This window comes from Cyprinodon variegatus, unplaced genomic scaffold (assembly GCF_000732505.1).
Source record: "Cyprinodon variegatus isolate N-32 unplaced genomic scaffold, C_variegatus-1.0 Scaffold420, whole genome shotgun sequence".
Taxonomy (NCBI): Eukaryota; Metazoa; Chordata; class Actinopteri; order Cyprinodontiformes; family Cyprinodontidae; genus Cyprinodon; species Cyprinodon variegatus.
Window position 1 is genome coordinate 128,050 of NW_015150873.1, and position 19,259 is coordinate 147,308.

The 19,259-nt window shown below is 34.6% G+C and overlaps 1 protein-coding gene across 2 annotated transcripts; it reads left to right on the forward strand.

Annotated features, from left to right (window-relative positions):
* The first annotated feature begins 1,175 nt into the window (after nucleotides 1-1,175).
* On the forward strand, nucleotides 1,176-6,313 carry emc3 (ER membrane protein complex subunit 3). 2 transcript variants are annotated; one of them, XM_015388341.1, is made up of 9 exons: nucleotides 1,176-1,277; nucleotides 1,618-1,788; nucleotides 1,861-1,918; nucleotides 3,364-3,457; nucleotides 4,019-4,123; nucleotides 4,240-4,321; nucleotides 4,449-4,528; nucleotides 4,613-4,695; nucleotides 4,780-6,313. In XM_015388341.1, exons 2-9 carry the CDS (start codon nucleotides 1,634-1,636, stop codon nucleotides 4,906-4,908), a joined length of 786 nt encoding a protein of 261 aa, XP_015243827.1. In that variant the 5' UTR covers nucleotides 1,176-1,277; nucleotides 1,618-1,633; the 3' UTR covers nucleotides 4,909-6,313. The 2 variants fall into 2 exon arrangements, with proteins under 2 accessions (XP_015243827.1, XP_015243826.1); XM_015388340.1 differs by having other exon boundaries at nucleotides 1,204-1,414.
* The last annotated feature ends 12,946 nt before the right edge of the window (nucleotides 6,314-19,259 follow it).

The window sequence follows — 19,259 nt, forward strand, 5'->3', positions numbered from 1 at the left end:
AATGTCAAAGGTGTCATATGTTTAGAAAAAATGTAAAAGAGCACTGTAAGTACTGATTGTGTAAACATTTTACATTTTAATGCCATTTTGAGAGACTTTTGCCTTCCTGTCAGCCCACTGCTGGCAACACTTTATTCATGATGCTATGACTCATTAGGTCTATGTTTTACAGGCTATTCATAGCCTCCTTTGATACTTGGTGACAGAAACAAAGCAGGGTCAAAATCCAAACTACACATGAAGCTTAACCATCACATATACCACAGGAGTTGGTGATTGCCTGGAAGATTTCTGGATTCTAGGTTTTACTAAAATGAAAGAAGGTTTTACGGGTTGAATTGCAGAAAAGAATATGAAGCACTGTTTTCTGAAAAATACACTAATCCAGCTTTAAGTCTTGAACAGATGGGAGCGAGCGGAATATTTATAGTTTGTTGCACATTTATCTCCTGCTGTTTGATATCCTCACCTTGTGGAGGTCAGAGAGCCACTGGTGACGCAGAAGAGCCTCCTCTATGGGGAACTGCTGGTGACACAGCAGGTGACACTAAGCCTTCTCTCCTGCTCTGGTATTTCACCCTCACAATCTGCTGCCTTTTTCAATGCTACCCCCTTCTGTGTCAATTCCATTCCTGTATAGTCAGAAAACAAAGAAAGTAAAATAGGTTTTAAATATGAATCTAAAAATACTGAGTACAAAAGCCTTTTTTTTTTTTCTAAACACCAGTATCAACGTTGCAAATCTATCTGTGCAGATGCTAAGCCCTGTTCAGACTAGGTGTGTGTATATGTTAAACTTATTGTTGAAATAAGTATTTCAACAACATTTATTATTAAGGATAAAGAGTTGTATCTATCATTTCATTATTTGCAGAGGTGTCAGGTCGCCAGGCATAATTACATCACCCAACAACTTGATTTTGTATCATTTAACCCAACATTTCATACACTTCTGTAAGTACAATGTGCTTTTTACCTTTACTTAAGTAAAGGAGTTCAGCTGGTACTTTTACTTTTATTGGCTTTTTTTGTTGTTGTTGTTGTATTTCCTTTGCACGGGTATCTATACCTATAAAGAACTTTTCACACCTCAGACCATGTGTTCCTCATAACATAAAGATTTCTCAAGCAGCCACACGGGTATCTTTGCCTCCATGACCGCCGGGTGGCGCTGCAGTTCTGGTACGGGGTATTTCGTTGACAGGCTGCGGCAGAAGAAGAAATTGGTTCTTCTCCTCAGTTGCTGCTTTTAGCGCAGTTAACGCCGGTTTTTAAAGGTACTTGTTATATTTAATAACATCATACATCGGATGTGTTGTGTCTTTAGCTTTGCGGGATTGAAATTCAAAGTGGGGGTCGCCTCTTCAGGCCGACTTGGTGGTTCCCACCCTCCGTGACGGACATCAGGAAGCAGGTAGCCTGCTAGCTAACGTTAGCATACTGTCAGCTTGTTTTAAGTGTCTGTTTTAACGAAGTCTGATGGAGCTTCTCTCTAATGTTCATATGCTGGTTGATTGTCTTTTTTCGGGTTAAATTAAGAGGTTATCAGAAAGCACATAATGCTAACCAGTCAGTTTTGTCGCTCCCTGACAGCCTGTATATTCTACCCTGTTTCAGTCATCCTGCAGACAGAATGGCCGAACCTGAGCTTCTGTTAGACTCCAACATCAGACTCTGGGTGGTTCTACCTATTGTCTTCATCACCTTTCTTGTCGGTGTGATTCGGCATTATGTGTCTATTCTTCTACAGAGTGACAAAAAGTTGACTTTGGAGCAGGTTTCAGACAGGTAAGAAGGCTGAATACACAATTATTACAAAGCTTCCTCTGGATTTCATTCATTTCTGTTTTAAAAATCCAGCCAGGTTCTTATTCGAAGCAGAATTCTCAGAGAAAATGGAAAATACATTCCTAAACAGGTAAGTCTTAAGTCTTCTAAATATGTTTAAATATTTTGATTTTCCTCAAAGGAAAGTATTGTCCTGCTATTTATGTCAGTAAATACAAATATATAGTTAACAGCTGTTGGACATCTGAAAATAAATTTAATCTGTGATCAATCGATTCTCTCAAGTCATTTTTTGGGACGACTAGATTCCAATTATTTTACAGGTTCTATTTATTTTCAGAAATGCCTATTCCACATGCCTAACAATATCTGTAGTAATTCTCATAATTATATAGGATTGTTTCCTCAATTTCATTATTAAACACATTATTATGAGTGCAGCTCTAAATTATTTAAATGTCTGAAGTAAAAAAATAAAAAAGAGAAACACTTGCTGGATTCTGGGCTGATCATCAGAATAATCTATATAGTCTTTTTAACTTAAACTCTATTTGCATTAGTTAAGGATAATATGGGGACCCCATGTAAATAATTAATTACCCCTACTACATATACTTTTTTTTTTTTGCTTAAATTTACAATTTAAATGTACATATATCTGATGGATATGATGTTAAAGCACTGCGTACTGCATAAAACCAGCTGATGGCTGTGTGTTGCTGCACACACTTGTTTACTTAAGCTGAGGTACTGTAAATTAGGGAAACCACTTGTAACCAGATGTCCGCGTTTGTGTGTTGGTGTTGAATTTTTCACTTCTGTCCTGGTGTCAAAAATATAAAAATGTCTTTCATTTGACTGAATTAACCAAATTGTAAAAATAACAGCACAAACAATCTTCACAATTATTAAAAAACACATGTGGTCAATAGATAAGATTAATCCCATGAAAATAGGGCTTTAATTGACATTGAAAGCTGTTTTTAGATAACGTGCTGAAATGTCACTCACTTGAAAGGTATTTAAACCATACTGATCAACAGAGTTTATGTGATAGGATGACTAGGTTTCCACTGCTGTGAAGTTATACCAAACCCTGATAATTCACTTTCTTTAGTCGTTATAAATGGTCAGCTTGAAGTATTATCACTTGTAATTTTGTATCAGTGTCTGCTTATATGGAGTCAAAATGTGTTTGGATTCTTTCTGTTCTTTTAATGGGCTCTGAGACCTGTATTTTTATAAAGCAAAAATAATAATAACGGAATAACGGTGTTCCCTTTGTCAGGTACAAGTTTAGAGTAAGAATGTATTTTTTGTGTTTTGTCTGCTTAAATAAATTTTTCAAAGTCTTTAAGATCATAACTTCATTTGTTATGATCTTAAAGACTTTGATTTGATGGTTTTTTTTTCAGCTGGAATTGAATTTTTGGAAGAAAATTGCTACTAGTTTGCTATTAAAAATGGAAAAATGTAAATAAAATAAAAAACTGGTTTTATGTTAAACACTTTGCTGTTCTTTAGCATGTCTGTTGTGTTAAAATCAGTTTTACTAACGGCCTCTCTTTGTTTTAGTCGTTTTTGATGAGGAAATTTTACTTTAACAATCAAGAGGATGGATTTTTTAAGAAGACCAAAAGGAAGGTTGTTCCACCGTCTCCCATGACAGGTACACCCGTTAATCAATGCACCTGGGTAGCGGGGTGTTGTCATGATTTTGTGCAAATTTTGGTTTTGAATCTAAGTAAAAAAAATGTAATAGTTATGATGTGGTGACATTATTTGATTGCCTTTATTAGCAAAAAATCTCTTTTGATTTGTTGTTTTATTAAAGTTATCAAACTAAAACTATAAAAAAGGAATGCTAATAGACTGATGTGAAATGAAGGTTTTGTGTGCATCTTATAAAGAAAGTATTTTGTGGTGAAATGCTCATATCGGCTTTCTTAAACTATATTAAAGGGTATTAAGATTGATAAATATTGAAAAAGGGATGTTTGGCCTTAAATAGTGTTTTTCCAAGTTTTAGTTTCTATTAGCCTCCCTTTCTCTAAAACCTAATCAGTGTTATTTTCTGTTTTGATTGGAAATTGAATTTTGCTTAAAGCCAAAGTTAAAACGTGGATTAAACTCTTCTACAGACTAAGTGTAGAAGAGTTTGGATGTGGAGTATTGGTTTTAACATTTTTTATTAGTGTTGGAATAGACTAATTCTCCTGTGTTTTCACAGACCCCAGCATGCTTACAGACATGATGAAAGGTAACGTGACCAACGTGCTTCCCATGATCCTCATCGGCGGCTGGATCAACTGGACCTTTTCAGGATTTGTAACAAGTAATAGTGTTTCTGTTCAAAGCTAACATATTGACTTCTGTGCTAATAAGTTAATATTTCAAAGGCTAATTAAAGGCTAATTAAGTTTTAATCTAATGGTTGTTTTCTTTTTGCAGCAAAGGTTCCCTTTCCTCTCACCCTGAGATTTAAGCCCATGTTGCAGCAAGGAATAGAGCTCCTCTCACTAGATGCCTCCTGGTAAAGAAATAAAACAAGATATCCAAACTTTTACTGCAACATTCTCTCTGATATAAATAGAAAACACATTTGAAGAATTGTGTGATCTTGTGACTGTGTCCTTTCCTATTTTTCTTTTCCTTTTCAGGGTGAGCTCAGCCTCATGGTATTTCCTAAATGTCTTTGGACTGAGAAGCATGTACTCATTGATATTGGGTCAAGATAACGGTAAGTGTAGTTGATGGTGCATCATTACCTTTCGCATACCAAGCCATTATTCGTCATTCCCCCCTGCCACTGAATTCCCTCCAGGTGCCGACCAATCAAGAATCATGCAGGAGCAAATGAGTGGTGCTGCCATGGCCATGCCTGCTGATACAAATAAAGCTTTCAAAGTATGCAGCATACTGCCATGATAATGAGATCCTTTAATGAGAAATGGCTGTTTTTTAATGTGTTTTATTTTTATTCGATTGTAGGCAGAGTGGGAGGCCCTGGAGCTGACTGACCACCAGTGGGCCCTGGAGAGTGTGGAGGACGAACTGATGAGCAGGGAGCTGGACTTTGATGGCATGTTTAACAAGGAGCTGCCAAGCGGCATCTTCTGATGAACAGATCTGAAATTAGTCATAGCAGGGATTTGTGTTTTTTCTTTTTTTTTTTTTGTCTTTTCATGATGTGCAACGTTTACAAGTCTATGGTCATTATGTGTTTAAGTATTCATTTTCCTGTCCATGAAATAACATAAACATGCTGTAGGTTCTTGCAGTCTCATATCTATCCTCCTGAGACCCACATGTTTTTATTTTTTTTGTCCTCTGTGGAGGGCATTGATTTTTAGATCTTCAAGCAAGCTCCATACGAGCTCTCTGTGGCCCAATCCTAAACCAGCCCCTAAGCACTAACCCTCTTTAAGATCCACTGGTTTTTTTGCATTTTCGTCATACTGACAGAAAATCACAAGTTAGGAAAAAGCAAAAAGATGTCATTAATCCCTAAAGGGAAGGTCCTCTTTGAAAGAGTTTTATTTGACAGCATAAATGTATTTTTATGAAGGGAGCAAATGTTTGATGTCATGTCAACAGTAGCTACTGGCATGCACATGGGGTGTCACAGTGTTGACAAAGAAAATACTGGTTTCATTTTCTCCCCACCTTCTATCAAGGTACCCTCCAAAGCTGCGAGTGAGACTTCATTATGAGTGACTCTTGATAGTTAAGGGGTAGTGCTTAGGAGGCGGTTTGGCATCGGGCCTTTGTTGCAGCCATTAAATCTTGAAATATGCTGCCCATATTTCCAGGATGATGGAAATCCCCTCATTAACATTTTGTTTAAATCATGTAACATTTTAATTGTCGTCTGTTGATAATGACATTTCCCTGTTAATGTGAATATCTGAAGTAGAATTTAGGAAATTCACAAAGTTTTAATCCTCTCAAAGCAAGTTTTATCCAGTGTGTCGTAGAGGACGAGTTCCTAGTGATTATTTTGAACCATTTTTCTTCAGGTATGATGCAGCAACGGTTTTACTGAGACATAGATCATACATAAAATGAGGCAGAAGAAGGCAACAGCTTTTAAGCAGTCTGCTCTGCAACTAAGTAAAAAGCCTGAGAAGCCATTCTATAAAAATGTGTATTCTAGGACTGTATAACTTACTGACATTGGCATCTGTAAATGGAAAATGGATGTGTAGCTGATGGGTTTACAAACCTTATCTGAGTGTTTGAAGCAAAACAAATAGCTTTCTGGTAACAAAAGCTTTCATTAGAAATAATGAAAAAAAAAAGGCAACAGGAAGGTAGAGGCACATCTTAACAGTTGTCTGAAAACCCTCAGATGTTGCCTTTATAAATCCAGAATCATATCATTAGACCATAATGAATATTTGCAGTGGCTGAACATGTGGCGGTTCTGATGGCCTCCAGTGTCCATAGAGTAAACCTCAGGACAAAAGCAAAAGATGGTCATTAAAAAGAGAGTTTCATTACCCATCATCATAGCAAAGTATAATAAAAAAAAAAAAAGAGACTAGTTTGTGAGACTGCATGATCAGCTTTTAGCTAATGTAAAGTCTCACTGAAATAAACCATTTACAGTGTCGGGCATGACATTTTTCCTTCTAAAACCTGGACTGAGTACAGGTCAGCCCAGTACCTGGGAAATAAGAGCAGATAATTCAACATATGGCATCAAATTTGACTTCAGGTTGCTCAGACACAGGGCATCTAGAACAGCAGGATTAGAATGAAACTTTTATAAATGGATTATTTTAAGAATTCAGATAATTTAAATACTTTGAATTTAAAATATAAAACACATTCTTAAATACTTGAACCACTTAAACCTAAATAGCATTTAAGAAAGTTTTCCATAGATTTCCTTGGGTTCAATACTTAAAAAAATTTAAATGGCAAAACCTTTTTTTCTTTTGGATCTCAGGAGGCTATAATCACATTTAATTTGCTGTTTTAAGTGTAAGGAAATATTTTGAAGCACTGAAAGGACTTATTATTGAATTTGCCATTTTTCCCCCCTTATTTTCCTTACTACTTCCTTTTCCCCTTTCCTTATGTGTATCCCATCATGCATAAAGACTTTCCATTTCCAAATATGTCATAGCTAGAAAAAAAAAAAGTACAGGTATCAAGTTTTAAAATGAGAAACTTTTGAAACACTCCATTTGTTAATTGTAAAGCGTTCTTTGTCTTCCTCCAAAGCAGATCTGGGACCAGTTAAAGTCAGTCTGGATGTAGAAATAGGTTTTCAGTTGCAGAGGGTTTGTTTGTTTTGTTACATTACTTTGCATTTTGTACATTACACATTTTTTGGATTAATTTGTTTCCCCTACTTTATAATCTATAGCTACACATTTAATTAGGAGTTTTTTTTGAACAAATAATTTTATCATTCCTTTTTTCCTGCCTGAATAAGTCACTATTACTGAAGTTAAACATTGTAAACTTATAAACAGGTTTTCCATCTGAGTGATGTGAAATGTTTGTTATACACTATTTACAAGTCATAATGCACAATAAATGCTCCTCTGCTTCTGCTTGTCTCTCTATAAGGTGAAGATTGTTCGTTATTCAACTTTAATCAAATTAAACCTTTATATGTCTCAGTTAAATGCTTTAAAAATAAATCAAGCTAAGAGTATTATTGGAAGCAAGACAAGTCCTTTGTAACATTTAACAACTACCTTTGTAACATTTAAAACATATATTTTGATGGTAAAATAATCACTTGTCCTGATTTGTTAAAAAAAGGGCTACTATAATAAATACATGAAAAAACAATGATGGAAACCCATCTTCTTAGTAACAACATAACTTAACCTCTTGGACACTAGGCCTGTTTTCGAGAAATATGCTTGAAAATAACATGCCCAAAATGAATTGAATATTTCTCAAGAACTACAGAGTTTATTTTAATTGTTTTGGTATCAAAATAAAGGCAAGACCCCAGAGAATATGTTACAGGTCTAAAAACCATATTGGGGCAATGCTGAGGGCCCAAATTTGGGTCCTTATGTTATGAAAAGGTTTTAAGAACATTAATAGTAATACAGGCACTTTCATCTTTAACTTGGCCTTTTAAGTTTTTTTTACTTTTTCACTAAAAAGAAGTTCACTGCCACATAAGTGACTTTACTGAATGGCTAGATTCAATTTTAGGCAATTGTACCAAAAAACTAACTAGCCCTGTTGTTGTGTACTTCTTACACTAAATAAAATAAACGGTGAGGCTTATCTCTGATATACTACACCTGTAAAGGGTTAAGAAAGAAAAAACAGCTGTCATTAAAAAACATTTTTCACAATGTGATGCTATTTTTTTTTTTAGATCAGTCAATTTTAAACACATTATATATATTTAATGTTATTTTAGGAATATGTTACGCAAATAATTCCAGCTGATATGCCCGTGCTTAAACATATTGAACAATATTTGAATCTTCTATTCCTGCTACATGAAGCACGTTTGAAATTTTTACTCACAAACCGATTTTTCGGAATACCTCTTATTGCTTGTTAATACTGCTGGTTACCAATCCAAACACAGGGCTCTTTATATCATTCATCACAGGATCAGAGTATAGAAGAAAAAATTATTTAAGTGACTTTGAAAGGCATTTATTAGCAAGTGGGCAGGTCTAAGTGTTTACACTCTAGACTTAATAGGACTCACTCTTTCCAAGGTTTGTACAGAGCAAGGCCTAAAAAAGAAAACAATGCACCTAACTTAGCAGCAACTTGTTACAATGGAGTGAGATGCCTTCACCAAACTACAGCAGCTGTTCAGATTTCACCAAAAAAGCAAAATAACGGATTTCAGCTGTGAGATTCGGGTGGGGTTGAGCTGTGTCATCAGGCCTCAGTGATGCAATTAGGGGCAAAAAGTTAGCCTCTATGGGTTTTATGTAGCATATTAAGTTGCATTCTGCTGGTTCTAACAGCGGATATAAGCCTTTCCTCAGAGCAGGATGAAGCTGTAGATGTGGGGTGGGCAATTCCAGTTCCTGAGGGCCGTATCCTGCAACATTTAGATGTGCCTTTGGTTCAACACACCTGAATCAAGAGATGTTTGAGAGGACTCTGGTAGAACTGCCTGTATACTGAGGAAGCAACTCATCCGTTTGATCAAGGTGTGTTGGACCAAGGATGGATCTAAAAATTACAGGATACCAGCCCCCAGGCACCGGAAGTGCCCACCCTTGCTGTAGATAAATAAACATGTCAACCTTATTTGCAAAAGTGTGGTTGCTATTCAAGGCTTGAAGTAAGGAAACAGTGATGCTAACAAGTAGAGCTCTGTTTTTACCAGACTGTTTATTTTCCAACCCTCTTCTATGGTAATGAATAACAGAAAGAAAAAGGACGTTGACACATGAGTGTAAAGATTCTTCTGTAGGGTTGCTACACTCAGCCATAGAGATAAGTAGCCTCATCATTCATGACCAACATATTTTACAGTAGTGGTTCAGTCACATGCTGTTAATGGCGGTTTCTATAATTGGCTGTATTGCAAGTGGTAATGTACTGAATTAGAAATAAGAAGCATATAAATGCTATGTAAATCATGTATAGTATCATACACATGTTAGTTGATATGCAATTCTTTAACTTAACGATCTGTTACCTTTTGTTTCACACAACTAGGAATTTGGAAGGAATTGCACACTCCCTAATTTGGAGCATTTCTGTGGCTGTATGTTGATGATGGAATGGCAGAAGCAGGGACTCACTAATGCAGGACACAGTTTATATGAGGAACAACGCTGGAAACTGTCCACCAGTGTCTGTGGTACTGCAGATCCATAAGCAAGAGCAGCAGATTTGGAGATGGTCTGACCTCTATGCATTAGATCTTGGGACGAAATGTTTATTTTTATAACATGGAACACCCATTTAACATTTCCATGATAATTAGATCTATTTGATTTTCTATCAATCTATCAATCAATTGATCGATAGTAATTCAATTATTGCTTTGTGTATTCCCACATGAGGACAGCTCAATTCAATTCCCTGTGTTAAGTCAATATGTTTACCAGTAATATTGCTGTTTCCAGTATATTTTTGGGTAATATATTTTTGGTCCTTTAATAAAATTATTATCGCTCTCTGTTTTAAAAAGCATAAACTTTTTGAACTCCTCCAGTTAGATCTACTGAATTCAAACAATTTATTGGCTGGCATTCTGACACTGATAACCTTCCCTGATGTTTAGAGCTGTTCCCCAGCAGAGGGAGCTGTAGGACTACATGGGGGATGCAGCATTTGCTTTCCCCTTCTATTAGTCTTCTCACTGTAGATCTGGATCTGGTCACAATACTTGCACTGCAGCCAAATAGCAAGGGTGTATTTTGTCAAAGTGCACATAAAAGTTTGAGAGTGCAGGTTACAAGCATGCAGAAATAGGTGAACTGGGACAGCACAGGTTAGTCAGTACATTGGTAAAATGGTGACACCTGTCACTGTTAACGCAAACTTACTATTGAGAAAACAGCAACAAGTATTTGTTTTGTATTCACACATATAGATTATGGTAAAATATGCATTTTTGGGAAATTACTCCTGAGAACCATCTTTTAGCACATGCACTGGACCTTTTTTCCAATTAATTTATGATTAATCAAAAGTACAATTCAAACAAGAAATTTAACAGCTTACAGGACATAACTAAAGAGGAGGGGATACAAAACTACACATTAGTATATACATATGTTCTTGCACAACACAAAGGAAAATCAAAAAAGCTGCATTTTTAAAAAGTATTTAGACATGTCACTATATGCTCTAGCATTGTGTTGAATTTTTCTGCCTTTAGGGTTCAGAGAAGAAATATTCGGGGAAAAAATGACCAAATTAAATATTAATGTGTAATTTTATAGATTTTAAAGAAGAGTAGTTAATGTGTTGATTATAGATAATGGGCGAACCTTTTTTATATCACTAGTGCAAACATAAAAAAAAAAGTTTTTTTTGTAGTTTTAAAGCATCTACTTTAAATACAATCTCTGTTTCAAACATTTAGCAGCATTTAACCATTTTATACATTCAATTTGGATATTATTGAGGATTTAAATATCCTGTATGGCATTCTTGTTCTAAATCACATCTTCATTCATAAATAATTGTTATATAGAATAGATGTTAGTGAAGTATTACTTTATAAATTAGACATTTATTAACAAGCATATGTTGTTATCGCTTACACAAAATTTTGGAAGGGTATGAATACGCAGCAATGTTCGTTATTAAGTCAATGAAGACTTAAGTATGACTTTGCATCTGCTGTCCTGAATCTCGTTAGCTTTGGACCTTCCAGATGCCATTATATAACAGAAACACAAATGGTGACCACTGACAAATTTCTGCTTTGACTTAGGTGTTCTATTTACCCAATAAGATATGAAACTTTCGCAATTGTTGAAGGCTTTGTAAGCAGAGGGACATTCCTCCTGCTCAAATTTATTGACTGCTTTGGTCTGGCTGGTATATTCAATCGAGAAAAACCTAATGTTGATTCAATTTTTTTAGCCCAATCTATCATGTGACTGCTGACTGATTTCTCTGGGTTGTTTGCTCCTTTTCTTCAACTTTTAGCTCCAGATCCTTTTCCTTAAAAAGAAAAAAAAAGGATGCATGCATCAGTTTGAGTTTCACATATTACGAGACAAGTGAGAATAACAAGTTTTTTAATTTTTTTTATTCCTGAACCATTTAATTAGAATGTTTAAATATGGACTATAACGACATGTATATAAATGTTTAAGAGAAAAGATGTTGCTACCTTCTACAGTTTCTGTCACAAAGTTAGTGCTTTTTCACAAAACGCTTATCATTGGTCCCCATTTTATAATTCTAAAAAAGATGCAGATTGTTCAGACTGTGAGTAGGAGACGGGCCCAGAGTCCCCATCCACTCTGGGCCTCTGATATTGATGCAGATTGCTCAGGCTGGGAATCTGTGGCTATGTAGTTTGTAATATTGAAAACAGTTTGTTATATTAGTACTGATTTATTTATTCTTTATAAGTAATTAAAAAAAAATAGAAACATTTTCTTAGAAAAAAGTAAACTTCGGATTGTAATTTTTGCTCAACTCTTTATTGCTGCTTATTTAATCCTAAAAAAGTTTGCAAAGAGTGGTTTTCCCTGGGAACTCTGTTTTTAACTATAAAGTGTGAATCACACTTTATAGTTTTCTGTTAGGTCTTACACTTTTTATGTCATGGCATTGGTGGTAGTAAAGATTTTAATTATAGAAAGTAAAAAAAAAAAAAACAGCAATAATAATGAATATAAATTGTGAACTCTAAGTATGTTGATGACATATAATACAAATTAAAATATTTAAAGCTAAAAGTTTAAATATCAATCAAAAAAACCACATTGAAAAAAATAATGCAACCATTTTTGGCATTTAGTTAATCATATTTAGTTACTTTAACACAATTTATTTTATGTCCTACCCTGCTTACATCAAACAATAGTGTTAAAGTCTACTAAATATGATTAAGTAAATGCCAAAAACGGTTGCATAATTTTTTTTCAGTGCAGAAAAAGCTGTGACTATCTGTCTCCCATCTGACCAACAGTCCAGGAAGGAGGCATGGTCAGATATGTAGGTTCTTAGGAGTTGCATTTACCTGCTTGTACTGCTCATGACACCCATTTGAGCAAAATTATTGCAAATCAAGCTAGGTACCGGTACATGATAATTTAATACAACACAACTATGCTTTCTTTGCACAGAGGAACATGGACAGATGAATAAGTGCATTTTCCACTGCCTCTGTATTTTGTATAAACATGCAAACATTTCAAGTGCAGTTTTTGTTTTGGTTAAAATGCATAAAGATTGTTTGTCTTCAGTAATCTGTCCTGGGCAGACACGTTTTCCCATTAGTATTCTACTGTTGTTTTTTCTGACAGTCCAAATATATTAATTAAACCAGTGCCTCCTTTCTGGCAATAATGACTGCAGAGACTCATGGATGGAATTTTGAACTCATCTTTCAAACATGGTAAATAAACATAAAAACTGCTCCCATCATCAGTTTCAGGTTTCATAAATCCCTTTATGGGTGATAAGTATTTAGGTTTTCATACCCCTTTCCCAAAATTTAGCATATAAACATATGATCAGCGAAATAATGAAGGCAAAAAAGGAATAACTTTTGAAGATCCAACCCTAAGTGAAAAGATTAAAGGGTGGTATAAGAAATTCTATTCAAAACATTTTTTCACTATCAAAATATATAAAAACATGCTATTTTAATGTAAACGCATTCATCCAGACAGTCAGATTTTGTAACTGAATCCAGGAGATTTTTATTAGATTAAATTGTGAAAAGGCTCCTTTTCCCCCCCTAATTGCCTCTAGCTAACTATGAAATATTACTGTTTGTGTTTTTCCATGCATTAAACATAAAAGGTAAAATGCAATTCCCAAAGTTTGGATCAGGTTCTGTCATTACTAAGATTTGAAGCTGGCTCCTGTTTTGCAGTGTTTATTTTAGTGAGTTAAATTTACATTTAGCTACCCAGTCCCTTTAGTGAATGAAAAATTGTGCTAAAAGAACCACAGTTTAATTAGTGAGTCATCAAATAAATGTTCATCAATTGAATTATTTAAACCAAAGAGAATTACTTGCAGGACTCCTTCTGTTTCTTTTTCTTTTTTCATGCTTTCATCAAGCTGAATGTTCTTGTTACTGAAATGTGTGCCAGATGTTTCGTATAGACCTTCTATACACAAAGATTTTCTTCCACATATGTTTTCCATTTTGCCTTCTATGTATTTTGGATTAATAAGGAATGCTTTTAGTCATATCTTCTGTCTATTATTCTGTTTTAAACCTCTTTCAAGAAAGCCTTTTTTACTCTTGGTGTGATATGTGCAGGATACTGTTTCAAGTCGAGCAACACTGCCATGTTTTCTTTTTTCTCTTATTAAGCCTTAATAAACCCTTATTAGAAATGCTTTTTGTTCTCCCTTTTCTAGCCATGTTGTACTCTGTAATGTTTCTCCTAATTGAGTTCATTACAGCTAAAGATAGCTCCCACTTTTCCTTCTTTAATGAAAACAACTGGCTCTGAAGTTTACCTGATTTCAGTAGACGGGCATCACTACAGTGAATTCCATTGCAAGTAGATTACTAAAATTCCACAGTAAAGATAACATGTTTTTAATATGTCGATTAGGGAGGCAGTAAATCAAACTGCAATTTTTTCTTTAAAACCAATGCATCTTCAACTTTTGCTTTAAATCATAACAATGTTTTCTGCCTTACAAGGATGCAAATCACACAGAGATTCAGTTTTCTTTGTTAACATTAAACCAATGCTCAAATTAAGTGCTGTAGTTCATCCATTAGCCACATGATGGAGAAACTGCAACACGTAAAGTGTTGATGAACATCAGTATTTACCTGCTTGTTGTTCTCAAATGTACTCTTCACAGATTTTTTTCTGTTTTTTTTAAAGTAAAGTGGTCATGGTTACACCCTGAGTTTTGCAACAGGGTTTGCATAAATTAGCTGATTACATCTCAGTTTGGGATTGGCTTTTTAGTCCGTCAGAATGAGCTTCACGCCAGCAAAGCAGGGCGTAAACAAAATCCAATTTGTTCCACCTGAGAAACCACTGCTCAACAGGAACATGTAAAACAAGCTACTGTTTTGAAATTTTGTCCACATGCTGACAGGTGTTTCACAAGGAAACTGATTTTCAATAGTTATATTATCAAAAAATACATTTTAATGAGTGCAGAATACATATTAATTTATAAAATAGGACTGAAATTAAATTAATTGAGCGCAATGAATTGACATGTTAAAAAGCTGAGATAAATAAAAGGCAGAACAAAAAAACCAAAACAAAATATTTGACAGAAATCAGACATTTTAACATATGCTCCTGTTCTTTTTCATTGTTAATTTCAAGTGCATGCTTTTAGCCCTCCAGTTTCTACCAACAGTCTATGATAGGTTTTGGTAATTGGGAAAGTTGCTCCATCCTACATGTTATCAGTGCACTACAGCAATGTTACTGTCCAACTCTTATTCTAAGCACACTGTGTCCAACCATTCAAACTATTCAAATTGTGCATTGATTGAATTTGAGCCAACTAAACTTCCTTCCTTCGATTTCTGCTTCAACAATAAACAATCAAACATTGAATCAGGGTAATCCTATTAAGGATGTGTTTGTTTGTTTTTTTGTTTTTTTGTCTGGAAATAATCCCAGCCTGTATTTTTGAGATTTACAGAAAGTGCAGTTACAGAAGGGAGGTCTTCAAATTTAGATTCATTTATTTGACCAAGAGAACAATTTATTCTTGCAGTCAACCTGTCCATAATAACAGAAATACAAAGCACTATAGAAAACAAAAACCCATAACATTTATAGTTAAGACAAAATACATGGCATCTAAACAGGGACTTTTTTTGTGCATTAAACAGCTTTATGCCAGACTGAATAAACGCTCAATTATATAGATTTGTTTAAATGTTTGTTTAAAGTTTATGTATAACTTATAAAATTTGATAAACAATAGAATTTTTACTATATTTTATAGGTATTTTATTTTGAATATATTTTAAGCTCAGAACAAATTAAACTGGTTCATTGAACGCTTTCTATAAAAAAAGACTAAAGTAAGGAAAAACAATAAAAAAAAAAAAAAAATAAAAAACCAAGTAAAACATCTCCATCTCGTTTCAGAGAACTTGCCTTTATTTGTCTAAAATTAGATTTGCCTCATCAGGCTGATCAGATACAGCTGTTTGGAAAAATAAGTTACATAACTCCTCTCTGGTGGCTTAATTGGGAATATATTTCAATATAATTAAGGCACAAATGAAGGCCAGCGCACCGATAACACATTATGGTTTTCTAAGAGACAAAGTAAGATAAAATGACCATAACCTTTTGTTTGAGCCTTCAGCACCTCTTTGTTCATCTTATTCACATCAGGATAATGAGCTATGAAACACTTTAAGTCACTTTAAACCGCACGAGGATTTGTGATGAACCTTGAAACATTCATGGTAAATCCCTTTTTAATCAGTCAGAGTTACACTACTAAAATCAGTTCTGTTAAACTTTCTTTTTGACTAGCATTAAAAAGTATTTGGCATCATTAGATCAAAGCAAAGTTTCTCCAGATGATAGTCTAGACGGGTTCTGGATCAATATGCATTTCTTCAAAACTTTCAAAATGAGGTATTTTTTTCAAATTATATAATCTCAGGGTATAAGACAAAGATCTGAGTACAAATGCAACCCACCAGATGCTGCACTGACATCTGTAAATGTGTGTTCTTTTGTGTGTTCAAATGTTAGATTTTTGTATACTTAACTCACAAAACATAATTTTTTTGCTGTTGCAAATGGATGCATGAAAATGTGCTATGGCAATACATTAAACTGAACTCTATCAATAAGACTCTCAAGGTCACTGAAGGATGATGAAAGCTTCAAATTCTGTGACATATCCCACAATGCCGGCACCTTTGAAGTGCAGGAGTGCAACAGGGTACTGTTCATACTGCATGAATAATAAATGAAGCATGAGGTGACTGAGTCACAGGCAAGTTGGCTTGTTTTTGTCACTGTTGCGAAAACTTTCAGTCGCACAAAAAAATAAATGATCCTAATTTTATGGTGTTTGTAGCACCATACGATGAACGGACATATTTACAGATATTGTGTCCAAGCTGCATAGAACATATGTACAGCAAGACAAAAGATGTAACATTATTGCATCTTTATTCACCAGGACTGAGGTAAAGTTTTAAGATATGCAGAATAATGATTATAAATATTTGATTATTATAATTGAATTCCAGATGTGTACTGTAGTGTTTTTCTCAGCTGTTTTTATTAGGAACTTAATCTGCATATTGCTCTACTTAAGGTCTTCTTACTTCCCTGATCTTTAAATATTTGATCAATTAAAGAAAAATTCAAAAACTGTAAGAGTTTCTCAGAATTCACTGATATGGCTGCTGACAAGATCATTTCAGTCCAATGGGGCTGAGGGTTTCTGTGCTACATTTAAAATTGATATTTTTCATGTCTCTGTTAACTAAAAAATATTAGAATAAGTCTTGTATCTATCTGGTTATCTGTTGTTTTTTCTCTGTTGGTTTAGCTCATTTCTTAAAACAGAAATTACATTCTCAAAACTCAAATGTCATTTGTCAAAACAGTCTTATAATTTAGCAAAACACAATATTTTCCTTTCAGAAAGATTAATTTCTTCCAAAACTGTTCATTTTTGCCAAAAATGCCAAGATTACTCTCAATTCTTTACGGCACCTTTTAAAACAGACTGGATGTTGTCACCACTCTGTGCTTTTCCAAAAAACAACCTGGATGATTCAGCACAACAAGATGTTTAATCAGCAGAAACTTGTCTTTGTACCAAAACGGTTTCTTTGTGCATCAAAACAAAGTTTCTGTCTCATACAGAATGCCAGTTCCTCCAAAACGCATCATCCTTTTGGCTTTGTGTGAGCACTGCAAGTCAGAATGTTTAGATGTTTTGTCACTGTGGCAGAGGACCATTGAAATGTACCTCCTTTTAGATATGATTACCATACTCATTTCAACGGAATACAAGTATAAGAAAGTGGTGATAGAATTTATCTACAGGAGTGACAGCCAAGATTTGACAAGATTGCACACATACTACCAAGGAAATCAATACAATTATTATTTATACAATGCAACTTCAGAGTGACAGAAAAAAAATATGGAAGTGAAATATTGACAGCATAGGTGACTGGTGGGAACAAAAATAATATTTGTGGGCTGCCTGTAAATAAAGGTTAGGGTTTACACATCTTTACTGCTCCCTGTCCTCGACTTTATCCCCCTGGCCACCATTGGCCACCACCTTCAAGTGTATCTGGCTGCAGATTGCAAGACAGAAGCATGTCATGTGTCGTATGAAACAGGGAAATCAAGAAAAAGGACATATTTACAATTCAAACTTCTGGAAGTACTTTAAATGTGAAATTATTACATACTGTTCAATAAAAAATAAGCTTTTTTAATTAAGAGTAATTTTCATTTGAATGTGCTTTACTGGAGACATTCATTTTTGTCAAAGAACACTACTGCCACCTACCGGACTGTGGCTCCTTCTACCGCACCTTGTGGCGTCACGGTGCGGTATCGGCTGTTGAGCAAGTCCCAGTGCTGTATCTGGTGTTTGTTGCAATGTGCTATTATCTAAGTCATCTTGAAAACATTCTTCTTCTAAATGTTGGCTACATATTACATGTTTTTTCAGGCAAATCCCCCTTCTTCAAGTTGGCAATCCAACAACAAACCCCTCGGTGGTGGATCATGAACTGGAAAGGTGAAATAACTAATGTTTTTTTCCTGTTACTCAATGTATTACAACATCCAACTGCCATACACATGGGTATTGTCACTTTAATACACATGGGTATTGTCACTATAGTTCTCATGAACTTCAATGGTTAAGTCCTCTCAAAATCTTAAATAACTGTTGTTGATTGCAGGCTTTTCCAGTAGTTCCTACTGTATTGATTTTGCTTGTAAAGCGGGGAGAAAGGCGCTAGGCTTACCGCACCGTGACTTTACTGCAGGAAGATGTCAGGAGTGAGGTGTTATTATATTTGGGCAAAAATTGCCTATCCCGGACTCAGTGATCACAACGAAAAATATTGTTTTTATTTTATTTTTTATGATTAACGCTAAATTCATGAAATCACCATGAATGTATTAGTTTTAGGTATAGATAATGATCCATTGGCTCTTCCTTGCTGACCGGACTTTTCCTTTAAATAAAATAAAGTATCCTTGAAAATGTAATTTGTTTCATTAACTCACTTTCCTAATTTAAGCACATTGCATAAATGAATCACACATATTTGTATTTTCCAGCCTTTGTTTCTGTTAAAATTTGTTCCTGTTTACACTTAATGAAAAGGTAAAATTTAATACAAATAAGAAAAGCATAAGTAAGCAAATAAGTAAAACTCTCAAAGGAGAAATTGGAGCTCTTATAAAAGAAAATTCTGTGAGGACAAATTATACTTGAAATATACCATTTATTATTTACACAAAGTGCTGCCTGTGTCAGTTTAATTGATGAAAAGGGTGGATGGTCTGTTTGATTGTCATCAGTGGTCTTAATATGATCTTGTTTGTGTTAGGATACGTCTAAGGATATTTCTGAGGATATTTCTAAGGATATGTGTATGTTTCTATTTACAATTGGTACTTTTGATCCGACAAACAAGCCTCATCAGAATGCATATACTGTAGTATTAAATATGACTATAGATAAAAAGCCACATTTGAATAAAAAAACCTCAAGCAGTTGTCAGTTTTCAACATCTTAAAGCACTAGGATACAATGCTGGTATTTCTTACCTTGGGCTTCATCTATTTTTTTCTAATTCTCCA